Genomic DNA, 27,965 nt, shown 5'->3' on the forward strand with positions numbered 1-27,965 from the left:
AGACGGAGAGCGCCCCAAAGGACGGCCCAGATCCGGGGTCACTTTGAAAATTCAAGAGGGGAGGGGACCCTATCAGGGAGAGAGTGTGAAAGAAAGAGGTAGAGGAAGAAGCAGGGAAAGTCCCGGAATTTTAAGTCTCGGAACGTCTTTTCAAACCAGGACTTCTTTTTTTAAAAAAAGACATCCATCATATACGTTGGGATAGCGATAGCGGCGCTTTACAGCTAGCCACTTATACGCATTAATTTGTAAGCGGCGTTCCCTCTCTCCTCTCTCCCCAGTCGGGGGAGGGGTGTGTGTGTGTGTGTGTGTGTTTCCAAAGTCTCGTCTTTCCAGCCCCAAAGAAGGTGTAACGAGGCGTCCTTCCTTCTAAGGAACGACGAGAGAGAGAGAGAGAGAGAGTCGTCTCCTACCTTAACATTTGGGTGGGGGCCCTTTCCTCCCCCCTCCCTTCCTTAAAGGCGAGGCTTCCTTGCCTCTCCTGCTTTGGAGAAAACACCCCCTCGGAACCTCTCTGTTTAAACTTAGAGTGTGCATTTATATAAATATATATTAGATTAATTTATTTAATTATTTTTTCTACTTGTCGTGCTATTGTCATTATTACTATTACTATTATTTTACTTCCTCCCTTCCTCTTCTCCAAGCCCTAAAACATAGGGCGCAAAACATAATTTTTTTGAAGACTGAGAAAAGTCTTATATATATTTTTATATTTTTTTTCCTTTTTCTTTCCACCCATCTTCTCTAAGCATCCCAACCGAAGCCTTCCAAGCTCTCTCTCTCTCTCGCTCGCTCTCTTTTTTTAAAAAAAATCCAGTGTGCACAATCGCTTAGCTAAACACGAAGAGGATACTTCTTCTTCTTTTTTTTTTTTAAACTGCCTAAAAGAAGGGGTCCCTTTGGCCAGCATTAGTGCTCCTAAAAATAACGATAACCCCGCAGAGCCACTTTGCCACTCCAGAAGAAGATGCAAGCGATTTGGGATCTTGAGCAAGGCAAATATGCTTTGGGTATGTTTAAATTCTCTTTTTTTAAAAAAACAAACACCTCTTTCTCTGTGTGTTTCTCTCCCATCTGGTCTCTCTCCTCGCGCTCTCCTTGCGATGTGTTTGTGATCGTGCGCTCGTCGTTCTCTCTCTCTCTCTTTCTCCTGCAATCTTTATTTTATGTTGCTTATTTATTTCTGATTTTTTGCTTTGGCTTTTCCGCGAAGCCTGAGGTCCTCCGCGTGCTGCATGGGAAGTCAAGCCTCCACAGAGAAAGCCGGAAACTTTTCCTTCGGAAGTAAAACGCGCCTGAGGATCGGGGACGAGCCGGGAGGTTATGGAAGGAGGTCGGGAGGGTGGGGAAAGGGGGGTGGGTGCTTTCCACGCGTGGACCTCACATCAACTCTGCATGTGTGCGCGTGTGTGCGGGGGGTGCGCGCTCCCGTGGCTTGGCGGGGGGGGAAAGGTAAATATGTTTCGCTATGAAGCCTTCTGTAGCTGTGCTACCTCTCTTGGGCCCCCTCTCCCCCCAAATCCGGAGCAAACTCTGCGAGAATGTCTCTGATTTAGAAACAGTCAAACAACTTTAAAGCTGCCTCTCCCCCCCCCCACTTGGTCTGGGTTACCAGGGAGGACATCCTGAAGAAAACAGTTCCCCATGGCTGGGGGGGGGGGGGAAGGAGAAAACTCCCGGGGTGTGCAGCCACGTGCGTGTCGGGTCGTTGGTTGGCTTTCTGGCTTTTCTTTTGCACAAACCGAGTTCCGTGTCTAGTCACTCTCTCCCCCCCCCATCCCCCACGCCAACATCACTCTATCCCTTCTCTTTCGGATTTATGTTGGATGAGAAAAATCCGTGTACTCACCACAGCCAAGGAGGGTCCGCTGCCAGTCCAGTTGCTGGGGGGTGCTAAGTTTCATGTGCTCCTTTTTCATTGTTGGCATGGGTGTATGTGTGCGTGCGTGTGCGCGCGTGTGCTTCGGAGGCATCCCCACGGAAGCCACTTTTTTAAAAAATTAAAATTAAAAAAAAAGTGGCGTGGAAAAGCGAGAGGCTTTCGGCGGCCAGAACGACACACACACACAAACACACACACAACACACACGTGCTCTCTGTCTCTCACACACACACACACGCGCGCGCGAACGCGCGCGCAGACAAGCCGGAGAGAGGCGGGGGGGTGCAACCCCCTCGCACACCCCTTTCGCCCTGCTTTTACACTCGCGCGCGCACACACGCACACGCGTGCACACAACCGCAACGCTAAGTTCTCCCCCACACCATCCAAAAAAAAAAAAAAAATCCACAAAAAAAAAAACTTTAGGGAATCTCGCTGGCGCCTGGGCAAATCCGGAGCCCACGAGAAGCCAGCTCCTTAATTGGCAATCCGGAGGAATTAATCAGATTAAAAACGTACAGAAGTTTCGGGGCTGCCCCCACTCCCAACTCCTTCCCCGTCTCGCCTTGCCTACGGTCCCCCCCCCGCCGCCGCCATTCCCTTTAAGAACTGCGTTTCTTTTGAAAGGCGAATATTTGAGGCCGCCGAAAGACTGCCGCTAGGGGGCAGAAGCATACTGTACTTCTGGAGTCTGCCAGCCGCGACTCCCCCCCTCCACACACACATACACATACACACACAGACACACACACACACACACACACAGAGTTCCAGCCACTCACTCTCCTCCCTCCCCCCCACCTCCCTTTCTCCTAGCATATGTTCTAATTTAACACTGTAAATTTTTCAGAGGGCCCAACTCTGACAGCCCCTGGTGATTTTCAAAGTACCACAAGCCAGTGGTTAAAAATTACATTGACTTGGAAGTTCAGAGTCACACAATGAGGGACGCTTTCTCCTATTCATAGCTCTTCGGATGGAGCTGGGAGGCAGAAAGGGGGGGGGGGGAGAAAGAGAGAGACCAGCAAGATAGAGAAGACTCAGAGTTTTCCTGATTTAACCCAACGCTTTCCCCCTTAGTAATCTCGCTTCACTGGGTCGCTTAAAGAACTATGCTTATGTATATTTGTTCAATAAACTATCCCCACCTCCCGGTTTTTAGCAACAAAGAGGGGTGGGGGGCGCACGGCAGTATGTAATATTTCCATTTCCTTTGCTCTTTTTCCCCACCTTTAAGAATTATCCCCTTTCTTTTCTTTTTCCCCCCAACTTGCTTTGAGCGTCGAAAGACACACACCCCCGCGCCGTCATCCACCTGCCTGCGGACACCGAAAGGTGGACGGAACTCAGCGCCACCAAAAAGTGGCCCGATGGAGCGCTTCTTCTGATAAAGCAAGAAATAACCCCCATTTCTTCTCGTCGCTCCGACTCTTTAAAAGGACAGTTATTGATGAGTCAGTTGGCGAAGCAACCTCTCGAAGCGGTTCTGTGGAATTGTGCAATGTTCGTATGCACACAGACATTGCACAATTGCACGCGCGCCCCTGCACACACAGACACTGCTAGCCAGTCCAGCTGGGCACTCGCCAATTCCGGTCCTTTGGACGCACCACTGTTATTAAGCCTTAAATCCTCTCTGCCTTCTCTACTGTTGCCTTACCTATGTTTGGTTTACGGCTTGGGTAATTTGCCCGCCGGTCAGCGGGCGGGGAGGTGTATTTTCAGCTCTCGGGGTTGTACCGGGAAAGCGACTCACCGGCCGCCTCTCCTCCCGGATCTTTTTAAGAACCCGCATCTTTTTATTCCGCGAAAAGATGCCAGGAGGGGGTCTCGCCTTGCTGGCATGTTGCGAAGGGGATTTCTCGAAATGAGAGGAGAAGGGGAAAGCCAGCCTGCCCGTACAGGCTTGCGATCACTCCCAGGGATCTCTCGCTCCTATGTATCCCGCAACAAATGTCGTGTCCCCCCACCCAAAATTTCCCATGTAGGGCACTGTAAGCCATTAAGGAGTTGGTTCTCTCCAATCCTAAGGGGTCCGTTGTTCCCAGGATCTGCTCCATCGCAGGAGGCATCTTCGCCTGCTTCCAGGCGCCGAGGTGCTTCTGATCAATAGAATATCCCTTATGCACTTTGAAATGGAGCAGGAAACACCCCCCCCCTTCAGCTTCGCGACCGGGCCTCTGACCAGCCCAGTCCGTGTTACAACCTCGTCGCCTTTCGTTCTTAGCACTTGCGAAGCTTTGACCCGCGGGCATTTATTTTATAGATATATATGTGTCTCTGTGTGCGTCCCTTAGCAGAAAAGGGGTGAGGAAGTGGATGGAACAACTTGATCGCCTTCGGCTCATTGAAAGGGTGGCAACGGGTAATGATCCAGAACCGTGGCTCTGTGGCTTGTTTGGCTGCCTGATTCCCCTTTATAATGCGGCTCCGGGACTGTCCGTGTATGTAGTTCCACGTATATTATCGCAGAAGTTGTGATTGTTTTTTTTTTCTTTTTTTTAAAAAAAAAGACAGCCACATAACACAACTTTAGGCATGTATATATAAAATGCATATTTGTGTGTGTAAATATGCATTATATATATATAATGTGAGTGTATGTATGTATATACATACACACACACACAAATATATATATATTTCTGTTGTGTATCTATGTGTATGTTCCGCCCGATTCCACCCGCTGGTACAAAACACAGGGTTTTTTTTTAATACACAGGCGCGTTTTCAAAGCGAAATCTGGGGAGTGCGGGCGTTTGTGCGATGGATTCGAGTTTTCAGCCTCTTTCTAGGCAGCGATTCACTCTTGGGTTCGTCTGGCCGAGCCAAGGTATTTCTCCAGGACCGTCCTTTGCTGTTTGAGGTCGATTAGGGTTTGCTAGAGCCAAGAATTGAAGGTGTGGGTCCGCTTTCTTCCCTTGACAGGCGGTGACTTGAGTGTTTAACCTCATATAAGACTCTAGAATTAAATCAAGGCGCGGGGAGGGTGAGACCGGCTTCATCAGGGGTGGGTGTTCGGTTCTGTTTTTAAAAATACTTTCTCCCCCCCGTTTCCTCTCAGCGGAAAGGAAACGCGCATCTTTAAAGGGAAGGAAATAACTTCGAAGCCTGCCTTTCCCATGGACAAAAAAAAAATAGAAGAAGGTGCAAATGTATTTTCTGTGTTTGATTCAATGCCACCATTTCTCTCCTTCCCTTTGCTATCATCGCCTGGCTGCTCAGAAGGCATCTGGCGAAGATGTGTTCCCCATTTAGGAGCACACGTAGGAAACAAGACTATGTGCCTGCATTTGTATGCTAATTCTTCCCTCGTTTCTGTTTGGGTCTTGCGAGAAAAAGTGTAATGGGTTCTTGGAAAGCCGGCGACTTCAGGAAACAATGAAGTCCACGGTTTTACTATTCTGAGGTCAGACACCAGATCCTCTGATGTTCTGCGCGCCCCAGTACATTGATAGATGTCTATCTAATGTATGTGTCAGGCAGCCTTCAAAAGAGCCCTCGGCGCATCTGAAACCCTAGCCGTAGCGCCAGCCTTCCCCAGAGTAAGCGTGAGACTTTCTTGTCCAGAAACAGAACTCAGTTTGCTCCCTAAGAATCCCGATTTTAACTGCCCCCCCTTCGGTTCACGCACAGCCACATTAAACTGTGGGAGCAAAGTTAGCCTCCCCAGGCTTGGTAGCTACAAGATCAGGGTGACCAGATCAGAAGGTCTGTTGCTTGCTTCTTTCTGTTAAGGTGGGGAGTGCTTATCTTTTTAAAAATAATAATAATAAATCTCAAATCCTGTAAGAATTGAGCCGGCTGTCTGGCAATTAAAAGTTCAGCGCCTATACATACATACATACATACATACATACATACATACATACATACATACATACATACATACATACATACATACATACATACATACATACACCTAATACTATATATATACTGTATACCTGTAGCACATTGGCAGTGTGTAAAATATTGAGCGTGGCCACTTATTTAAGCCTAGGTTGCTACAGACCCCCTTTCAGGCCACTGCTTCTCAGAGGAGATTACCCTTCATCATCATAACAGAATACTTAGCCAACCAACAACTTGTGTAACAGTGGTAGGAAGGAAGATCGGGGAAATGCACCATCAGGGCAGCCAGGAAAGAGTCCAGAAAATCCCTTTTTCTCACCCAAAAACTGCACAGCATCCTTGCTTTAAAACAAATAGGGTCCCTTCTCTCTTGTCCCCCCCCCCCAAAAAAAAACAACCACAGCACCCAGCTCTATGCATTTACACGTGCGCGCACCGATTCACACCACAACACCGCTTAGAAAACTCAGATTCCTTTCTCAAAGGGGATGGGAAGGGAGAAAAGCCGTCGTCGTAAATAAAACAATTGGAATAAGTACATTTTTTTTAAAAAAATTAAATATATAAAGGCAACGCCTTCCCCCCCCCCCCCTTCAACCTTATCTTACTTTTTGTTGCTCTGAGTTTCAAAGCTGGGTTAAAGAACGAGGGAGGGCGAGGAAGAGGAAGGAAGGAGAAGAACAAGAACCGGGGGGGGGGAGAGGCAGTGGGGGTGCCGCGGGAAGATTTGATAGAAAGGAGGTCTTTTAAAAATAATAATAATAATAATGAAGGGGGGGCAGAAGAGAGGAGGGGGAGAGGCAGTGGATGGGGGGGTAAAAAAAGGGAAGGAACAGGGGCTCGTTTTAGGACCGCCGCGGACTCCTCCGGCTCCAGCCGCCGCCGTGCACAAGGCGGAACTGCCCAATGAGGGGCGAGGGGAGGTCCGGGCGCTTTGGACCAGTCAAAGGCAAGCCTCTTGCCTTATAAGGCGAGCGGTCGCCATGGCAACGTGTGCTAAGTTGCAGCCGTCGTGTCAAAGTTCACTATATAGAGAGCGCCTGGGTGAGCGGCGAGCGGAGAAAGCAAGGCGCTCGCCGCTCTCTCTCTCTCTCTCTCTCTCGCCCCCCCTCCCAGCCTTGCCTTCCTCCCTCCTATAAATCGCATTCACTCCTTCCAACCTCTCCCCCCCCCGCACTCGCCCGCCTTCCTCCTCCTCCTCCTCCTTAGCATATTTGATCACTGGGATTCTCGAGGCCGCCTTCCCTCCCTCCAGCCCCCCCCCGCACACACACACACCCTCCTTTCTTCTTAGCCCCCCCCTTCTCTCTTTCTCTTCTTTGGGGCACCCCTCCCCCCCTTTTCCCCTTTTTTTTGTTTTGCTTTTTTTCCCCTCCTCCTTTTTCCCCCCCTTTCATTCTTTTAACCCCCCCTCTCTCTTTTCTCTCTCTCTCCCCCCCCCCCAAAAAATCTCGGTCCCTGTGCAAAACCGCCCTCCCTCCTGTGCCTTGCAATCTCTTCCCTCCTGGAGACCCCACTTTTGCATGCATGCAAAATCCTGGTGTGTGGGGTGGTGTTTTTTTAAAAATATATATATTATTAATTTTTCCCCCCTTGGTCGCCTTTCTTTCCCCTCTTCCCCTCCCGATCCTTTTATCATCTCCTCTGAGTGGGGGGGGGGGGTAAAAGAGGGGGGGCTCTTAGCTTGGGGATAGTTCACTCTGGTTTGCCCCCGATCTCTCTCTCTCGCTCGCTCGCTCGCTCTCCCTCCCTCCCTCCCCCCCACCCATCTATCTATCTATCCACCCACCTCCTCCAGCGCCGCCGCCGCCTCCCCCCTCCCTAAACCCACCCCCCCTTCTTCTCCTCCCCTTATCGCCCCATGTGTTGTGCGAGGAAGCAGCTTTGCTAAAGAGACCCACTTGCGAAAGAACCAGGAGCTGCATAAGGCGCGGGCAAGCGGCGGCGGCGGCGGCGGCAGCAGCAGCAACAGCAGGCAAAGGACGAGGAGGAGGAGGAGGAGGAGGAGGAAAGCCCGGCGAGCCGCAGCCGCGAACCGAGCAGGAGGAGGAGGAGGAGGAGGAGGAGGGGAAACGCGAGAGCGAGAAAGAAAGAGAGGCGAAGAAGCCGCAAAAGAAAAGAAGACAAGGGAAAGCGGGCGGGCGAGCGAGAGCTGCGGACGACGAACGGAAAGGAAGAAGGCGAGGCAGGCACGCGGAGAGAGAGAGAGAGGAGAGAGGACGGAGCCGAGCCGAGGGGGAGGGGGAAAAGAAGAAGGACACACAACCGAGGGACCCGCTTTCTGTTTCGTGTGTCCGTGTGCGCGCGTGTGTGTGTGTGTCTGCGCGCGCGTGTGTGGTTTTTGTTTGGCTCGTCCCCCCCCCCCCGCACGCACACACACACACACACGCCCGCCCCTCCGCGCGCTCTCCTCCTCGTCCTCCCCCCCTCCTCCTTTTCCTCTCCCTCGGTTGATGTTTCTACAGCTTCGCCAAACTCCGAGCGGGGCATCCGATCCCGGCACAACCGGCAACGGAACCACCACGAGCTGCAGCAAGAGCGGCGGCGGCGGCACCAGCGGCAGCAGCGCGAAAGGCCGGGACTCGCCGTCTCCTCCTCCTCCTCCTCGCCGTCCTCCTCCTCCGGAGCGCCGTGCTGAGCGTGGGATCTTGCAGGGCTCGCCGGCCACCGCCTGTCCGAGGTGCTGCCAGCTCTCTCTCTCTCCCCCGTCGCCCGTTCCATGGCTTTTCTGAATGGCTGACTGCGGGCTTTTCTGGATCTGGCCCCCAGACACCACCGCCGCCACCGCCAGCATCTCCTCCTGCAACTCCAGTCGGCTCCAAGAGAGAGAGGGAGGGGGAGACCTTTGAAGGGAATCGCCTCTCTCTCTCTCTCTCTCTCTCTCTCTTCTTTCTTTCCTTCCCTCCCCTCAACCACCCTCTTTTGTATTTTGACTTTTCTTCCTCTTTTGCTACCAGACAATCGCCTCGACCCTGCCTCTTCTTCAATCCTGTCCCTCGGTCCCCTTCTTCTTCCTCCTTCTTTTTCTTTCTTTTTCTTTTTCTCTCTTCTTCTTCTTTTCCCCTCTTTTCTTTCTTCTCCCTTTTTCCCACCCACTTTGGTGTGTGTTTTTTTTTCTGGGCGTCCCGCCTTCTTGACCATTTGGTCCACCCTGCGAGCATCGGGGGGAGGAAAAAAAAAATAAGGAAAGGACGAAGGGAAAAAAAAAACAAAAAAGCCAGAACCACCACAGCCCCGCAATAAGGACATTAAATTAAATTAAAAAAGAAAGGACCAGCGGGAAAAAGGAAAAAAAGGGAGAGAGGAGAGAAATATATATATATACTCCACGCCACCCGGGCAACTTCGAGGGAGAATTAAGGAAGAAGAGAAAAAGGAAAGGAAGAACGGCGGCCAGCAGGAACTGGGGAAAAGAGAGAGAAAAAGCAGGGAAGAGGAATTAAAAAAGAGAGAGAAAGCCAAGCGACTGCAAAGTGGCCGGTCTTGGGTCGGGAGATCCAGCCACCTCTCCAGGCCGGCCGGCAGCCGGACAGCCGCGCGGGCGCCGCCGTCGGAGGCAGCGGATCCCGGGAGCGACCACGAGCGACGGGGGGGCGAGCGATTTGGCCGAGGTGTCCCTTAGATATGGCAATGGTAGTTGGCGCGTGGCGAGACCCGCAGGACGATGTGGCCGGCCCGCAAGGAACGCAGCCCTCGCAAGCCCCTCCCGTGCCGGGACCCCCGACCGGCGCCCCACACACCCCACAGACGCCGGGCCAAGGGGGACCCCCCAGCACGCCGGCTCAGAACAGCCAGGGCAGCCAGGCCAGCCAAGGGGACAAGCAGCAGCAGCAGCAGCACATCGAGTGCGTGGTGTGCGGGGACAAGTCCAGCGGCAAGCACTACGGGCAGTTCACGTGTGAAGGCTGCAAGAGTTTCTTCAAGCGCAGCGTCCGCAGGAACCTGAGCTACACGTGCCGCGCCAACCGGAACTGCCCCATTGACCAGCACCACCGCAACCAGTGCCAATACTGTCGGCTCAAAAAATGCCTCAAGGTTGGCATGAGACGGGAAGGTATTGGGATTTCATTTGTTTTCCACTTCTCATCACCGGGGGGGGGAGGGAGGGGAGGGGAGGGGGTTGAAGGTGGAGAGCAGGGGACGAGACCCGACTGGGGTAAGAGCAGGAGAGGTGGTAGAGGAACAGTCGGCTTTGCCTGCCGGTGTAAACTTCAGCCGGACGAGTAGAATAGCTCTCTTTTTAGAAAGCAAGCGAGCAAGAGCAGCGTTTTCTGTAACAGAAATAGCGATGTTTCTTGTGTACTTTTTTCTTTTTTTGACCCCTCTGGTTTTCTTTTCTTTTCCTCCTTTTTCCTTTCTTTTCATCTACTGCCGTGCATGTGCCTGGGTTGTCCCTCTTCTTGGGAAGCAGTTCGAGGAATTGAAGGGAGCCTCTTTCCAAGCATCTCCTGTGTGTTTTGGGGTGGCCGATCAGTTTCCGGACAAGGCATGGAAAACCCTAAGAGAAGCGAGTTTCCATTTCCCACCCACCTCCTTTCCCAAACATACACACACACGTAGAGAGAGGCAGCTGCCTCTCTCTCTCCCACTCGTGCACGATTCGGGTCGTGCCTTGAGAAGGACCGGATGAGATCCTGATTTTTTTTAAGGGGGGGAGGTCACCGACAGCGGAGAAAGGCAGATTTTTTTTGGAAAGGAAATGAGAGCTTTCTTCGCAGCCCCCCAAAACATGTATTCATCCTGTTGAAGAGCCTCCCTCCCCCATTTATTTCCAGAAAGCAAGCTAACCTCGGACTCAAGGCTCTGTAAACTTCTCTCGCCTTCCTCTCCTTCCCTGCACCCGCGAACAATCATCATAAATACATAAAATCGATCGAGGAACCCGTTGGCCAAAGAGGCCTCCGGCCGGGTCTTTCCCTCCGGAATTCCACCAGACTTTTTTTCGTCTCCTCGGTTTATAGGATTTTAAAATTTCTGTCCAGGTCAAAGGGGAAGAAGAAATTTTTAAAAATCTCGCCTTTCCTCTTTCTCTCTCCCTCTCCCCCCACCGTTTTCCTCCCCCTCTGTCTCTGGCCGTCCTTTTCGGCTCTGGAGGCAAACGATCGCCCTGCTTTTTTTCCTTTCCCTCCGACTCTGCTGATTATTCTTGCTGTTCTGAGGATGATCGCCCCCTTCCTTGCAGAGGTGGGGAGGGTGGGAAAGAGGGGGAGAGGAGGTTTGGGGAGACTGGAAGGAAAGAAAAATTAGGAGCTGGCTCGCCCCAGAAGGAGATGGCTTGGCCGGAGCAAAGATGGAGCGCCGCGCTGGAAGTCTGCGGAGCGAAAGCAAGGCCGGCCTCCGACTTCCTCGCGGCGCGGCGTTGCCCTCTCCTTTCCCCGCCGCCGGTGTCCGGATCGCGTTCGGGGGCGGCTCTCCTCCGCTTGCCCGCAACGCTCCGCGTCTCTCCCTTTGGGCCGCACGGGGGGCCAGATCCGGCGCCCCAGAGGTCTCCTTTTTTCTCCCCCCCCCCTCCACCCCCGGCTCGGCTTCTTTTCCTTTCCCCGGTGGCTCCCGGCTCCGTGTCTCTTTCCTTGTTCTCTCTTCCTCTGGTGCGTTTAGGCAGCCAAAAAGGAAAGGCCCGCTTTCCGGGGAGGGGGGGGGAGAAAAAGAAAGAAAGAAAGGAAAAATCCAGCCGATCCGGGGGCTTTGCAACGCTCTCCGCCGCGCGCCCCCCCCCCCTCTCCAACCTAATGGCCTAGAAATCTAACAATGGAACTCACCCGGTCGACATACGTTCATTCACACATACATGCATGCAGAGAGAGAGAGAGAGAGAGGCTGGGGAAATCATGTCGCTCGTCTCGCTTTGGCTTCATAAAACAAAGCACCCTCCGCCGTGTTTTTAAGGGAAAGGCCTCGGGAATCCGGGACAGGCTCGTGCCCACTTTTGCCTGGTACAGATATGTAAAAATATATATTTATTTATATATTGACGGGGCCGGTGTAGGAAAGCAGAGGTTTTGAATAAATCAGAAGGGCGGGGGAGAGTTCTTAGGGCGATTTAAAGGAGCGCGTTTCTAGCACAGCGGCTGGTGGTGGGTTGCTTTCAGAGTCCCTTAATTCTTTGGCGAGCGAGGAGGGCCCCCATCCCTGTCTATGACTTTGCCCACCTTCTCGGTCCACCCTTCCGATTGTTGTTTTTTTGCCCCCACGTTTCCTCTTCTTTCCATGTCCGCACAGACCTAGCCAGAAGGAGAGAAGGATCTGGCCCTTCTCGGAGGGGGGTTTGGCTTTTAAGATTAAAAACACAGGCGCACGAGGGTCGGGGGTGCCCTGGCGTTGGGACGGAGGGGGTGGCCTGCGACAGCCTGTGGGGTTTTCCCTCCTTTCCCCCCTCCTTGATGACTCTTCAAGCCACCCCCTCCGTCCCCCCCCTGCCTCTCAGGTCCCCCTTCCCCTCCCCAGGCAACAAAAACATGTATGAGTGTCTTTAGATGTCCCCCAGCGCATCTACGACGACCCCCACCCACCCCCTCGGCATCCTCAGGCTTGGTTTGCTGCTTGGGCCACTCAGCCAAAGCCCCTCGCCTGACTGTGCCAGCAGGCCAGGCAGGGGCAAGGGAGACCTGCTAGAGCCCCCCCCCCTCCAACCCTGCCCTCCCCCAGCCCCAGCGATCGCCTCCCTTCGCAATGCAGGTATTAATTGCTGTAGTTTCTTCCTTATTTACTGCAGCCGTCCAGAGGGGCAGAATGCCACCCACACAGCCGACGCACGGCCAGTTCGCCTTAACCAACGGAGACCCCTTGAACTGCCATTCCTATCTCTCGGGATATATCTCGCTGTTGCTGAGGGCAGAGCCTTACCCGACCTCCCGCTTCGGCAGCCAGTGCATGCAACCGAACAACATTATGGGCATCGAGAACATTTGCGAGTTGGCCGCCCGCATGCTTTTCAGCGCCGTCGAGTGGGCCCGGAATATCCCCTTTTTCCCCGACCTCCAGATCACTGACCAGGTGGCCCTGCTGAGGCTAACCTGGAGCGAATTGTTTGTCCTCAACGCGGCCCAGTGCTCCATGCCCCTCCACGTCGCCCCGCTGCTGGCCGCCGCCGGCCTCCACGCCTCGCCCATGTCCGCCGACCGCGTCGTAGCTTTTATGGACCACATACGGATCTTCCAAGAGCAGGTCGAGAAACTTAAGGCCTTACACGTGGATTCGGCGGAATATAGCTGCTTGAAGGCCATCGTCCTCTTCACCTCAGGTCAGTCGCCTTCGGGGAGGGGGGGCAGGGGTGGGGAGGGGGCCAGCGGGGGCCCAAGAAGACCGCAGGAAGGCCAGGGGTGATCAAACACGGAAAGCCACCAAAGAAACAGGGGAGAGTTTGGGTGCGTGTTTGTATGGAGGGTTGTGTTGTTGTTGTGCCGTTGCTGCGTTGATTTGCCTTTGGGGTAGGAGAAAATAGGCAGGCTGGCTCCTTCACATCCCTATGGCGTACCCATTTTCTCAGAAGTAAACCCTGTTTTAATGTGGGCCACTTTCTTGTGCCTAAGGCTAAAGTTTTGGGAAAAAAATCTTTCCTCGTTGCCAAGAGGAGAGAGAATAAGAGAGGTGGAGAAGTCTTGAGATATTAATCTGCCTCCCATATTAATATGGTCTGATTAGCTTGTTTATTCAGTCCCCCAAAACACTCTTTGGTGAGCCCTCAGGGCTCTGATCCTAGGTGCATTTAACTTCAGTCTCGGTTGAACTCAAAAAGAGGCTTACTTAGGAGTAATCATGGACAGGATTGCAGTGCTGATATTCCATAGAGCAGAATCCTGGCGTTGATAATAACAGTGTTAAGGTTGGATAAATTGCTACGGTTAAGTTAGGATCTGGTTAAAAAGAGAATAAAAAATGAATTGCAATTTTAAAAGAAAGAGTAGAATTATTAGTCCCGGAGAGAGAGGAGCAGGGAAGTGTCTAAAATCAAGTCATACTTCGTGGAGATAAAGAGAGTTGCGTATAAGCTAGATTTCCCCTATAATCTTATCGCTCAGGTTCTGGACAAGGTGAAGGTGAATAAATGCATTCCCATAGCAGCTGGCGGCCTTCTACCAGTTAGTCAGGAAACCAAAAGTAGATTTTGTGCTTTCCTTAGCCGGCGTCAGGATCTTAAAGGAAAAGCAAAACAAAAACACTGTGGTTTGAGAATCTGAGTGGATACTCCTTAAACTCCTGCTCCTCAGAGCAGCAGGAGCTGAGAGTCATCAATAATACCAACAAGAGGCTGGGATTGAGTGCAGAGTTACCAGCTCTAATTCAGGAACCACAAAATTTTAAGTTCTTTCTTTCTCTCCTTTAAAAAAGTACTAAAAGCAGGCGAAAGTGTCGCTTAAACAATCAAAGGTGCAAAGAGGGAGAGAGTGCATATTTCTGTGCCAACTTTCTGCTGCATATAAATAGCACTACAGTTATAAAACAATAATGGAATGCATGATGGAATCTAATTAGCTGTAGTTCAACCTGGGTGAGTAATATATCTGATATTAACTCTGGAGGCAAAATAATCTCAAACTATAAGTCTTTTTTTTGTGTGCGTTTTTTTAAAAAATTATCTTTTACTGGGTCAGATCACTAACTGAAAGAACTGGACCCTTGAAACCACATAAATGTCATGGATTTCTCTTGCCGCTTGTTGGAAATGTAATATGAACACTCAGCTGAATTTAAATTAATAATACCTATATCTGAAAATGTATAAATGACTGTTAATTTTTTTAAGTAACAAAACAGCTTCCTTGTTGTGAGGATATGAGTGCAGGTGGGCAATGTGCAATAATTACTCATTGGAATATATATATTTTATTAAAAAGATGGAATATATGTTTATTTTGAAGCCCTTGCTATCAGAAAATAAACTGAGCAAACTGTAGTTTATGTAGGAAAATAGGAGTTTATGTAGGAAAATAGGAGTTACAATCCACGTCTTGTTTGATTAAAGGAGGGCTAGAATATACAAGCCCTTCTCTGGACTTTGTCCAAAATTAAGGTCGTGACCGAAGCTTCCTTTTATATATTATTGCTTTCCAGAATTACACCCCTCCCTCTGTCCAAAATATTCGCTCCCCACCTAAATTACTTGGGCTCCAAAAGTGATCGATCATCAAAGACAATACTGGGGGTGGGGTTGCGACTGCGTGTGTTTTATTTTAAGGAGGTGTTTCTTCCTTGTCAACAATCATCTCCAGCTTTGGAAGGCCGATGTAGCAACCTCACAGCCTTCGTTTCAAAGAGACGATCCTCAACATTTATTGTTATTATCTTTCCAAAGCGTGTTATTAATATTATTACCTTTTTCCGGGAAACACTTCACCGCTGTCGTCTCAAGTGTGAAATTTATGATTGTTTGCAAAATGTATCTCTGTATGTAAATTGCCTTTCCAGCTTAGATAAAGGTTTCTGTTATCTGATTTTGTGGGGTTATAAAACATTGGACGGGGGAAATGATGTGGGGATTCTGCCACTTAAGACACCCCAACACCTCTGTGGCCAGCATGTATTTAAAATGCACCGAGCTTCATCATATACAATTTTCTGTCTCTTTCTATAGAATCTATATCTGGATTCTAATGGCTTTTCAAACTATGCATGTGTTAGTACTTTGCCCAGCCAGCTAAGGTCACAACCTGAGGAAAGGCAGCTTCTGATTAAAAGGGGACCTCATTGTATTTCAACCTATCAAACTTAGGACCAAATACATAGAGAAATATGCAAAATGCAAATGCGCCATATGTAATTTTTTTAAAAAATAGTAAATTTAAATGCACCTCCCCCTCTTAATTTTGGGGGATACATTTTTTAAAAAAACTGTGCATCTACGATTGGAAAGAAAAGAAGAAGGAAAGAAAGAGATTGGGAGAGAGGGAAGGGGGGGAGAGAAACAGCTCTAATGAAGAGAGAGATCAGCCTTTGCTTGGCTGCCCTTCAATAGACTAAACTGACAAGATCAGTTTTAAAGGACCACTTAAATCGCTTTCAAAGACTGAGCGAAAATGCGGTGTCTCCTTTAGGGTGGAATCGCTTTTTGGGTGCTGGACTCCATTATCCCGTTCTGAGCCAGTATTTGAACGTGTGTGGGTTCTTTCTTTCTTTCTTTCTTTCTTTCTTTCTTTCTTTCTTTCTTTCTTTCTTTCTTTCTTTCTTTCTTTCTTTCTTTCTTTCTTTCTTTCTTTCTTGGCCTTTTTGATTAAACCCTACACATCTATATTCTACACACCCCCATTAAATTTTTTTTTTTTAGGGGAAGACAGTGTTTTTTCTTGCTCACTCTCTCCGTCCCTCCATCCCTCAAAAGACTCCCCCCCACCCCAATAGTCTCAATGCAAAGTAAAATGCAGGGACGGTGAAAGAGGCGGATGCCCACCTCTGATGTTTAAGGCTAAAACTCTGGCTACAAGGACTCACTTAGCTGGGTTTCAGCACAGGCTTAGCTATCTCCTCTTGAAGTTCAGAACAGCAGAGGATGGTCCAAATCTGAAGCAAGTCCTGCCCCAGTTCAAGGGGGGCCCACTCCTTTGGGCACAAGTTGTACCTGGGGGGGGGCGTGACATTTTTTCCCCCTTTCCTCTCCCATACAGTGCTTTTGGACCATTGAATTTGGGGCTGGATGAGGTCTATAGGCCTCACAGGTCTTCAGATGCCTTGAATTGGGGTTTTGTGTGTGTGTGTGTGTGTATGCGTGTGTGTGTGTGTGTGTGTGTGTGTGTGTTGGACGTCTGAGCTAAGCTGTGTAAAATTGAAAGAAGGAGAGAAGAGACTGATAGATGGACGCTCATCATCCTGATGCTTAAGGCCTGAATCCTAACCCAATTGACTAGGCAGGAAAACTTGCTGATTTCAGGAAGACTCGTTTATGTTACTCTGTTTAATATTTCAGCTTAAAACTTCCCTTCACTGTGGCAGAAGTGTGGGAGGGGGTGCGTACCGTGTGCGGATCCTGCAAGGGAGAACTTACGACTGGTTTGTGACGATGATACTGACTGCCCTTTTCCTGTCCCCCTTCTCCCTCTCTTTCCCTTCTCTCTCTCTGCGATCTGCTCTCTCCTAGATGCGTGTGGTCTGTCCGACGTAGCACATGTTGAAAGTTTACAAGAGAAGTCCCAGTGCGCTTTGGAAGAGTACGTGAGGAGTCAATACCCGAACCAACCCACGCGGTTTGGCAAACTGTTGCTACGCCTTCCTTCCCTCCGCACCGTCTCTTCCTCAGTCATAGAGCAGTTGTTTTTCGTCCGTTTGGTAGGTAAAACCCCCATAGAAACCCTGATCAGGGATATGTTACTGTCTGGAAGCAGTTTTAACTGGCCTTATATGGCCATTCAATAAGGAGAAGAAGAAAAACAAACAAACCAACCAACCAAGAGATGTTGGAGAGAGGGGAGCAAAAAAACAAACAAACAACCACACACACCCCCACAAATCAGAGAGTTTGGGGGAAAATGGGAAAAATGGATTTGCGAGTGACATTTTGGGGTCTGGCGGTTTTTTTAAACGTCCTTCAGCTTGTCGAGGATGTTACAGCGTGACTAGAAGAAGAGAGAATAATTTGAATGGACTATGAATTTTAAAAAGAGAGAGAGACTTAAATGAACTTTTTACAAAATGCATTGCGAATATTCCCTTGTTGTTCAGAAGTTGTTACTTCTCTCTCTTTCTCTCCTCTTAATCTCTTTCTCTGTCTCATTGTTTAAAAAGAAAAAAGAAAAAAAGAAAAAGTTTTTTTCTTCCCCCCCCCCTTTTTGTTGTGGGGGTGGGGGTGGGTTGTCTTTGAAACACAATCTCTCCCTGACAATGCATTTAGAGACAACCTGGAGAAAATTAACCGAAAGGAAAGACGTTTTTCTCTTCGCTTCTCTCTCTCTTTTCCAAATTATTAATTTGTCATACATTGTCTGTGTACCTAGAGGGTTTTGTTTCGGGTTGTTTTTTTTTTTTTAATTATTTCTTTCCTGGTTCCAAACCAGTTTATTCTGTGGTTCTATAATAATTTTGATATAATCTTGGCTTCATTTCTTTTTTTTTTTCTTTTTTTAAAACTGTGTATCCTTTAAAAAGAATATATGTTCTGAAAGAATTAAAACTGTTCTAGGAAGTTTATGAAATGAAGGCAAAAGGAGAAAAAAAATCCCCCATAATAGAAAAGTTGGAAGCGCACTTAAAAACCAGTCCATCAAAATTTAGCTCCAAGCTATTACAGCTATAATTATACAGATCTGCCCAAAAGAGAGCCACGACTACCCCCCCCCCACAGCCCACCCACCCTTGGCTAGGTTTTTTTTATATATATATATTTTAAAGACAAGATATGGATTTTGGAAGGGAATGGGTATTTCTTGGAGGGAGATAGACTTGTGTCTAAGACACAACACAGTTATCATGGAAACACACACACACACAAACAACCACACACAGAGAATCATCACGAAGTGAACTTTTTTTGTAATTTGAATGAAATTGGATTCCGCCTAGTCGTCCTGAATTGTTACCGAGTTCCTCTATCTGTTTGTATATTTGCAAGCTCTTTGTATTATAATACTTGTTGATATTTTCCCTTTTTTTAAAGAAAAAAAGAAAAAAACCATTGAATTCAGCATGACAAAAAAAAATAACACTACTGTTGGCACTTATAGATAATGTGGTTGATTCAGTAACTTAGAGTTTACAGTTTTTGTGTTTTAAAGAAAAAAAAGCTGAAGGTTTTTTTTTTAAGTGCAACATTTCTGTATACTGTAAAAGTTATAATAACTGAAAACTGTTTGGTCCAGTCTTTGTGTGTTATATTCCAAGGAAAAAAAATTGAAAGTATTCAGAAATTAAAATATTATTTGATATCTGACAACTTGTATGGATCTCCTAAATAGGGGGGGGGGGAAGAGGGAATGATATGATCCGTGTCTTTAAAAGTTTTTTGATTACTGGTGAGAAAGAGGTCTTGCAGCCTAGAAGGTTGAGCTCCTTATGCCTGTAGAATCAAAGCTGGCCGTAGTGCTGTGCTTTCACGGTGGGCAGCTGGGTTACAGCTTGAGGTTTTATCACTAGCTTGAGGACATCCCTTATCCAATCCCTTAGCTTGTTTTCTTGGAAGTAAATTTCACAGAGGGCGTACAGTGGACACAGGATTGCAACCTGAGATGGCAAACTCCCCTTTCCTCTTACCCTCTGGTTAATTACAAATAAATTGGCTGCAGGGAGTGAGTGGTTAGATGAGAGAGAGAGAGATGGCCTGTTGTTTCTGTCACCCTTAACTGCCTTCGTAAGAACTGTAATGCTGCAAGGGGGAGGGGGTGGAATAACACAGAATTAGGATCACTATGGATTTTACAGATATATGTATTTTTTATCCTACAGTCCGGATGGAGCAAAGTTGTGTTTTTGTCAGTTCTCAGTGATTTTTTCCTTCTACGCGGATAATCTTGGATTGGATCTCTGCCATCTGAGACATAGATTTCCATACCTTATATTCTTCCCCTGCCCCCTTTATGGAGACCCTTTTTCTTTTGGACAAGAAGAGAAAGGATGTGTCAGACAGGGATCTAACTTTGTGTCTGTGTCCTACATTCTGATTGAAACTCAGCATTACTCAGCAGTAGGTAGTATATATTTCAACAGGATTCGTCCTACACCTGCACCAAAAGTACCCTGCTTTAGGGTGCAATCCTCTCTACACTGACTAGGGAGTAAGCCCCATTGAGATCCATGGAATCTCCTTCAAAGTAACCATGCCTAGCAATGCATTCTTCTAGTGCTAGACTGGGTCTTCCAGCATTCCATGTGGTACCATCCAGGATGTGAATCTAGGTTGTTCGGTGAATGTTGAGGCTTGCAGCCCTCATCCATCAGACTTTCCCCCAACCTCTTTTCCTAAACCCAGTCCCCAGATATTTAAATCAGAATAAGTCCTTAGCATCTGTTCGCCTCCAGATGCATAGATGGGACTGATCTTTGCTGTGGTTGGATGCATTTATGAAGCAGATCTTTTCATTTTCATTTCAACTATTCATTTTTTTTTTTTTAAAAAATCCTGTTCTGTACTTGAGTGCTTGCCAAGGTTTTTCTTTGAACTGGGAGAAAACACACACAACAGGGAGATAAAGTCACTTACTATTTAGGGGAAAGAGCAGGTTAGGGTAATATTTCTGTTGTTCTCTTTGCCTCCCAAGGTGGAATGGGAGAGGGACCTTTCTTTATGTTAGAAGCCTCTTTGCTGGTTTGTTACAAATGTGTTCGTTGCCTATCGTAGTTTACCTGCAATATCTCCCACCACACCACCCCAACTTCGTTTGCTTTCATTTAGCTTTCTGGGTCCTTGATGACTGTTTGGGTTGCGGCTTTGTACCTGTCTCTCTTGACAGTGATGTCTCCCAGCCACACTGTTGCTAGTCAAGGCTGAGCTGAAGAAATGATGGTGACAAAGGGGTGGGGAGGGGGGGAGGAAGGAAGGAATCTTGTAAATGTAAAAGGGTTCCACATTCACCCGATTTCTCCCTTCCCCCAAGGGGCCTTCTTTCTCCTCCTCCATAGCTTCCATTAGGCCTATAGATGGATAGGTGCAGCTCTGTCACGACTGACTTCGAGGTGGACTTGTTTAGAGGCCTGGAGAGAGATAGGTGTGGGTTTATGGCATTTAAGGAAAGTTTTTCTTTCCCTGCTGAGTTAGAACAAAAGAGCTCCCTGGAGCAATTGACCTGGACAAAGGAGGTGGGCCCGGACTCCCCCCACGTAGTTCTATGTGAAATTGACTAGAGCTTTCTAAGAAGCTGCTAAATAGGGGGTAACTCTTTCTCTTGGAGCTTCTCGATCTCTCCCACCCTCTGCCTTTGAGAAAGGTTTTTTTTTTTTTAAAATCCTCCCCTTCCTCTTTCCAGCCCCGATGCCGGGGTTGTAAGCAAAATTACTGAAGTGAGTCTCCTTAAAAAAAAAAAAAAATCAGAGAGAGAGAAAGAAAAGAAAGCAGCGGCAGAGGGGGGGGGGATTCTTTTTTAAACTTATTATTGAAGCCATCTTTCAAGCCAGCCTTTCCTCTCGGCTGTGGGTCCCGCTCTGCCTCCCTTTCACACACCCACACCTACCGCTCGCTTTCCTTCTACCCCCTTGGCCCTCCAGCCGAGCAATTAGCTTCCCTCCCGGCTCCTCCGAGGCGAGGAGGAGTGAGAAGACCTGGGGGCCGAGGGAAAATTTTTATCTGGAAAGTTAAAACAAAAGGGTTCGGGGGGCCCCAGCCTTGCCTGAAGAGCGCACGCGGCGAGAATCGCCAAGCAGAAGCGGGCGCTTGAAAAAACAGACACACACACACACACACACGCAGGCAGGCAGACACACTCACATCGGAGTTTAAAAGGCGACACGTCCTGCCGATTGCTTTTACTCTCGCTTGCCTGGCGCTAGATCGCGCTTCGGCTTCTTATTCTTCTTTTTCTCTCTCCCCCCCCCCCCCAACCTTTCCGCCTCCAATTACTGAGAAAGCAGGAGATCGTCGCTCTGGAGGTGTGGATCCGTCCCAAGTTCGCTTGGTGGGTGGGTGGGAGAGAAAGATGGGGGGGGGAAAGAACCCCGGTGGGGCTGTGAAGATGAAGCGTGTGAAAGTAACGCCTTGAAGCGGCTGGGTCCTAGTTACTCAGCCAACATGGCGTCTGTCAGAAAGTGCCTTGCAGACAGAGAGAGAAAAGGAGGAAGAGTCTTGCTTAAGGGAAACCAGAGGCGAAAGGCAAACGCACGCCCGGCGAGGGGAAGTGAGAACTTTCTCCCCCTCGTCCTAATAAGACACACAAGGGGGGGGGCGGTCGAGGGAGTCGCGTTTAAAACCAGGCGCCCCTCTATATAGGCAGGCATTCAAATCTAGCTCCGCATCGCTGCCAAGGAGCGGATCCATCTCCGAAAACTCCCAGCCCAGAAATCCGGGCAGATTTCCGTGGGGAGGGTGGGTTATGGAGTTGAGGAACGCGAGGGTGAAGGTCCAGGGGGTCTGCCCGTAGACCCCCAGCCTCCGAAGCCTCCGTCGGCGCAACTGAGTTTGTAGGTCGGAGGCTGGACCTTAAACCCTCGCTGTTCTAATTCTTCTTTTTTTAAAAAAGGAGATCTATAGATAGAGAGGTAGGCTTTAAAGGCGTTTGTTGAGCAGTGTCGCCGATCACCTTCATAATCCTGTTCATTGGGGGGGGAAAGTAATATATCGCGAGCATTTATTTTTAATTTTTTTTGGGGGGGGGTTGTTTCTGAGCCACACAAGTCACCCACCTAAAATGTGTCATCGGTGGGGGAAGGGGTTTTTTTTATGGTTGGAGGTGGGAAAGGCTGGTGCCAGGATTGGAAGGGGGAGAGGGTTTGGAAACTCATTGAAGGAAAAGGCACGTTTTCCTTCCCCTAAATCAACTCGCACCCAGATGTACAGGGTGTCTGTGGTTTATTTTTATTTTATTTTATTGTTATATAAATATGATACTAAAAATAATATATAGGTATATATTAAGCATCAGGTTGATTGATTTTTTCCTGTAGCCTTTGGCAGAAGCGTCTTTATATAGAGTTCTTGTCAGTGGATAAAAGAGGTAGGGCGTGCGGTGGTCTCTTCGTGTTGGGTTTTGGGGAGGCCGACAGTCGGGAGCGAAGACACTGATATTTGAAAGAAAGAGTTCTTCTTGCTTTGCCCCGCTTGCTATGGGCGAACTTCCCAATCCAAATTCCCTGGGATCGCATTGCGCAAAAAGCACCCCTCTTTCCGGATTTAAATTCTAGGTGGTTCGCACAGATGCTGTGTGTTTTTGTGGTTTCCCCCCCCCCAAACGACGGGGGGAAAATGGAAATAAAAATTAGGGTGGGTTTGTCGGCAAGGAGGTTGCGGGTCTTCCTGGAAAGGAGGGCGTGCGAGGTACCTCTTGAGCATCCTCCCGCCCGGGCTGTTTTAAAGGTGTAACGTTGCGCGGAGATTTTAATACCAGGCGCGCACACTTATTAGGTAGATATAGGTGCATATGATCGAGCTCTGATTTTGTAGAAGGAAAGGCGGCTTCTTGACGAAAGCTGAAGGCCGGCCAAGGCTGCGGAACTTGCGCCCCTTTTCCTGGAGGCCGGCCCCATTGAATTCAATGGGATTTACTTCCCAGTTCGCCTGGGTCGGATCAGGAGATGTAGCCACGGTGTGCCTTAAAATCTGGGACGAGGTGCTTTCCTGTACCCTCAACAACAGCTATAAAGAGGGACGGGCTTTCTGAACCTCCCTCCTTCCCCATTGCCCCCCCCTCGGTTTCTCGGGCACCCTGCTGCGGAGCTGGTCTAGTTAATGGCAAATTTTTACCTCGTTGCGGTCATTTTAAAAAACGCTTAGTCCCCGCGCGGCTGCTTCCGAGCCGAGGAGCCGATTCGCTGCTCTTCCTCACTCCCTTTCTTCGTCTTCTTTTCTTTGAAACCTTCCCAAACATTTGGATTTTTTTTTTTTTTTTTGGAAAAACCAACGGGGGTTTCTGTGTGACTAGTTCCCGCTCCCAAACCCCAGAAATGAGAACGGCGTCTGCCGGAATAAGGGTTCCAAAATCAAGACCAGGAGTATTTAATTTAATTTAATTTAATTATTTAAAAACACAAAACACGGTCCATCCAAATGACAAAAAACATTGACTAGTATTATATAACAGATACAAGTTTTAACTATTTATTATTATTATTATTATTATTATTATTATTATTATTATTATTATTATTATTATTATTATTATTATTATTATTATTATTATTATTATTATTATTATTATTATTATTATTATTATTATTATTGTAAAACTCTGTTGTTTTAATCGTGGAGGCTTACTCCGGAGTTAAAAAAGCTTTTTGGGAAGAAGGATGCTAAAGAGGGAGGATTTAGAGAAGAAAGCCGGGGGGGGGGGGGTATGCTTCCACCTACCCCCCCCCCCCCGCCGCGCAATCCTTACGGAAAGGGTTAGATGAAACCCAACACTTGCAGGGGTGTGGGGGGGTGAGGGGTGTCTCTCAATCGAATATGGAGGTGAAGGGAGGCCTCTTGAATCAACAAACCTTCTCAGGAGTGTAAATAATCCTCTGCTTTAAAAAGAAGGTGACAAGGCAGGGAGGAGCCTTCGGCCTGTTGTTGTTGGGTTTTGTTTTGGTTTTTTTGTGTGACCACGGCGTCCTTTCTCTTCCTCTCTCGCACAGAGTGCTCCACGGTCTATGAAATGAGGCGCAACCTCATCGCAACTCTTTAGATCTCACCAGCATCCTTTCCCGCCAGCATCCTTTCCCGCCTCCCCCCCCCTCGCCGCCGCCGCCGCCCATTACCCCCAGTCCTAATACAAACCAGATTTCTGGTATTGTTTATCATCGGGGCTCGTGCCCGGACGAGTTATAAATCGTATTGCCCTTTTGATAACGCGGTTGTAATCAGTTAGCATCGCAGCCGGGCCCAATTGTAAAACTGCCTAATTTAATATGTCAGATGTGCCATTAAAACTTTATATATTTATAGATAGAGATTCTTCCTCTTTCCTCTTCCCCACTCCCTCTCTAGTAGAAAGGGAAATGGCAAACAGAATTTGTCTCTGGAAGAGAAGGGGGTCTGCTAAGACAGATCTAATAATAATTGTAATAATAATAATAATATAAATAATTATATATATATATAAAATCAACGTGTCTTGTGATTAACTGAGCAAACACATCTGTTTTTCTACTTGGGGCACAGTTAATTATGCAAACAAAGCCATTGACACCCTCCCTTCCTTTTTTTAAATTAAACATTGCAGGGGGAGAAAATGTTGTTTCAAGGCATAATTCGAGGGAGAGCTTCTCCCCCGTGAGGTGGAGTGAGAAGTAGACCCGAAAGAAGGCTTGGACATTTCGAAGGGGCTTCACCCCTTTCTCTTTAATATTGGGGTGGAGGGTGGGGGAAGGGAAACTCTGAGGCTACTGGATGAGTCCCCCCCCCCAATATGTAAACAGATGCACAGATTTCTCTCCTGCTTTCTCGCCCCACCCCCCACGTGGGATGCTAGTGGGAGATTTAGCAAGAGAAGGGATGGCCTGGAGGTTGCTAGTTAGTTAGCACCGGTTTGGGTAAGTCTTGTGAGCTGATTTTGGTTGACAGGGCGTGTGTGGAGGCGAACTATACCCGATAGGTGCTTCTATTGGCTTGCCCAATGAAATCATGAGCTCCCCATCCTCAAAGATGGTCACTTGTTTTATTGCCGTCGTCCCCCCCACCACCACCCGTTCATTCTAAGAAATCATGAAGGTCAGGAAGATCTCCCCTTTGAGAAGAGGGGTGGAAGGAGGTCGCTGTTAGCGTTCAAGCTGTTGAGGTCCTTCTCCCTGATGGTGGTGGCCTTTGGGAGTAGAAGCAGGAGTGGACCCAGGTCAACGTGCCTCTGCAGTTCAACACACAGGGACATTTCATTGGTTTGAATGGGAGACGCAAGACAACTAGCCATGTTGCCCAGAAGTCAAGGTGCAAGAATGGAACAGGGTTCTAACTACTCAGTCCTTGAGTTTAGGAGGGCAGTGATCCTGTAGAGACTTGTTGAGTCTTTGTTTTGGAGCGTCACCCTTTTTTTTGCTTAGGTCGTGATTGATTCTTGGACTGGATCCTATTCATGAAGTTCTTCAAAGCCACCAACAGCAAAAGCAAGAAAGAGAGAGAAAGAATTGGGCCCAGTTCTTCCTCTTTTCCTCTGGGAATCCAGCTGGGATTCAATAAGGTTGATTTCAACCATGCTTTAAAATAATAATAAAAATAATAATCAAAACGCTGCTTCTCAATGGATTTAGCTCAGAAGGCCAGCCAGAAAGAATCTGAGGCCAGATTTGAGAAGAGAGGGTGAAGTCTCTAAAACTAACTGGGAGACAATTTAAATGCAAATAAATCTGTAAAGTTATCCTTGGGCAAGCTGGGAATCATATACATCTGTGTGCAGTTAATATGCTTAATTCAACCCCACCCCAAAGAATCAGAAATCTGTTTTCATTTTTCCTTTGAGTATTTATTTTCTTTGGGTCTTTTTCTGACCCTCTCTTCCTTTTTTATAGATTCCCCGAATGTTACTTTTGAACTGAACTTTCCACTATTAATAGTGCCTGGGAGTGTGCCTAGATCGAAACACTGGGGGGGGGTGTGGAAGCAGAGGATTCCTCACATCCACCTTCTTGGACGTATGCTTGGTTTAACTATTTTTGCACAAGTTTGCTCGGATCCCGTGGGGATTTTTCACTTGGAGCAGGGTAAAATTAGAGTTAAAAGCTTTGAGGAGAAGGGGCAAGCAAGGGGAAGCTGGGCTTTCCATTAATCGAATATAAATAGAAGGACGCAGATTAATCGAATATAAATAGAAGGACGCTTTAAGGTGTGGAGAAATGTAGAAGGAGAAACACTCTTAATGGAAACAATGGGCAGAAATGAGAGAGAGAGAGAGAGAATAAAGCTAGCTCCAGGAAAGTAAAATATCCTAGTGTGATTGAAGTTCCTAACTTACTTTTATCTGCTGATGCCTTATTCTTCCTCAGTCTGCTAGTCTTTTCTCCCCCTTTGAGCTAAGCTGATGGGAATCAGACCCTCCCTCCCCCTTTTAATAAGTGTCTGTTAAAGGACTGCAAAGGTAAGGTGAAATTTCTGTCTCCGAAGTTCCAAACGGAGGGCTTGATCAACAGAGACCCACACCGCTAAGCGCTTGAACAGAGAGATCCATCCGGTGAACAGGCCTGTAGCGACACCCAGCACAAAAGTGATTTTTTCCCCTCTGTGGTCGGGAAAATAAAATGAGATGGCATGATATAAAGTGAATCAAAATCAACGGACGCCCCTGGTTTCTGTACATAAAAGAAAAGTGATTTGGGTAGGATGCTGTTGGTTTGGGACATAGCATTTCTGAGACCAAATTAGGACAGAAGCGTGGCTGGGTGTTTTACGGTTTGTTTCGTTCTTTTTTTTCTCCCCTTTTCTTCCCTGTGTCTTCTTGTTATTGTTTCCCTTCCTTTCCCAGGTTGCGGATTAAGTAACACCCTTCTTCATGTTTCAGGACAATAGACAAACCAGTCTTAAATTTCCTAGTTAGGTCTCAGAAGGACGGCTGCCTTCTCACCGAGCCCACGAATAGAGGAGGCACGCCAGTATTGAGTGTATATGGGGATTGATCCTGCTTCCGATGCCAGTTACTCATGCTTCTTGGATGTATTAAGAAAAAAGAGATGGGATGTAAGATGTGAAGTGTGGGGGCGGGGAAGAGCCCGCTTACAACACAAGCCAATCCCCAAAAAAAGTTGAGCGGTGACTAATTTTTCCCCCCTGGAATTAAGGCTTAAAAAAGTAAGACTGTGGTCCCTGGAGGAAAAATATCCCTGGAACTTACATTCCTAGTAAACATGTACAAGATTTATCTACATGCACATTTTTCTGAGCAGGGAGTGAGGCCCGGCCAATTCAGGAAAACTAGCTTCTGTGTACAGCTGCACGAGAGCGAGATGAATGTTATGTAAAAACGCTGTTCCCAGATCAAATCCATGGGCGTTTACTCAGAAGGAAAGCCTACTAAAGGCTGTGCAACAGCCCTTTTTTGCAGGGCAACCTTTAAAAGGGGACTAACTCATATAGAACATCCGCAAGTGTGTGTAGATACAGATATATTTGTATATATATATACACAGTATATGAATAAACCAATATACGGGGGACCACATCTCTTTCCTCAGAACTCCCTGATCCACGTCTTTCACTTCCAAACTGAGAATATATGTGGTCTGGCTAAGATCCCTGTTAATGGATTTCTCAAAAGCAACGGGTATTTCTTGGTTGACACACCCTTTGTAAACCTAACCCCATTTTGCTCTGAATTATCTCTCTTCAAAGGATGAGTATATTTCATTTCTCTACATTCTGGCTTCCCTATACAGCTTTCCCATCTCACAAGGACCGCTGGGTTTTTAAGAGGGAGACGTGAAGTTCTTTTCCACTGTACATTTCTCTTTCCTTTCTTTCTTTTCTTTTTCTTTTCTTTTTTTAGTATTATAAAAGTAAGAAAGACCTTATATTCACACCCACTCTTCTTCGCCATGTGTTTCTTTTTTTTTTTTAAAGGGGGAAAGAATCTGCTCTAGAAATTTCATTGAGATGTCTGCTATGCTGTGCTTGTCAGTGATCTTTGTTCTTTTGCAATAAAGGGCTTTTAAATGGACTTCTGGCTCCCAGCTTGCGCTCCTCTTTCGAAACGTTAGA

At 47.8% G+C, this 27,965-nt stretch overlaps 2 protein-coding genes and 1 long non-coding RNA gene across 12 annotated transcripts in view; 2 read left to right on the forward strand and 1 right to left on the reverse strand.

The window, feature by feature from the left end:
- LOC110072990 (uncharacterized) overlaps window positions 1-8,534 on the reverse strand; it is an 80,655-nt gene extending 72,121 nt beyond the window's left edge. For 2 of the 7 annotated variants that reach the window (XR_012081587.2, XR_013539002.1), the window contains exon 1: window positions 1,853-6,431. Coding sequence is in view for 1 of the 7 variants with exons in the window: in XM_078381118.1 (XP_078237244.1) it covers window positions 7,518-8,534 (1,017 nt within the window). In the remaining 6 variants the exon portion in view is untranslated. Of the gene's footprint in view, window positions 1-1,852 lie in introns of all 7 variants that reach the window. The other 5 variants (XR_012081590.2, XR_012081589.2, XR_013538998.1 and 2 more) reach the window with 4 other exon arrangements.
- Window positions 1-27,924, forward strand: NR2F2 (nuclear receptor subfamily 2 group F member 2). 4 transcript variants are annotated; one of them, XM_072982047.2, is made up of 3 exons: window positions 1-1,013; window positions 12,453-12,980; window positions 16,809-27,924. In XM_072982047.2, the coding sequence occupies exons 1-3, from the start codon at window positions 971-973 to the stop codon at window positions 17,081-17,083; spliced, it is 846 nt and encodes a 281-aa protein (XP_072838148.1). In that variant the 5' UTR covers window positions 1-970; the 3' UTR covers window positions 17,084-27,924. The 4 variants fall into 4 exon arrangements, with proteins under 4 accessions (XP_072838148.1, XP_072838146.1, XP_072838147.1 ...); XM_072982045.2 differs by lacking the exon at window positions 1-1,013 and adding an exon at window positions 9,365-9,794 and having other exon boundaries at window positions 12,432-12,980; XM_072982046.2 differs by lacking the exon at window positions 1-1,013 and adding an exon at window positions 9,365-9,794.
- LOC144584629 (uncharacterized) overlaps window positions 1-27,965 on the forward strand; it is a 228,540-nt gene that overhangs the window by 35,000 nt on the left and 165,575 nt on the right. The gene's annotated exons all lie outside the window — the stretch shown is intronic.

Source organism: Pogona vitticeps, chromosome 12, assembly GCF_051106095.1.
Source record: "Pogona vitticeps strain Pit_001003342236 chromosome 12, PviZW2.1, whole genome shotgun sequence".
NCBI classification, from domain to species: domain Eukaryota; kingdom Metazoa; phylum Chordata; class Lepidosauria; order Squamata; family Agamidae; genus Pogona; species Pogona vitticeps.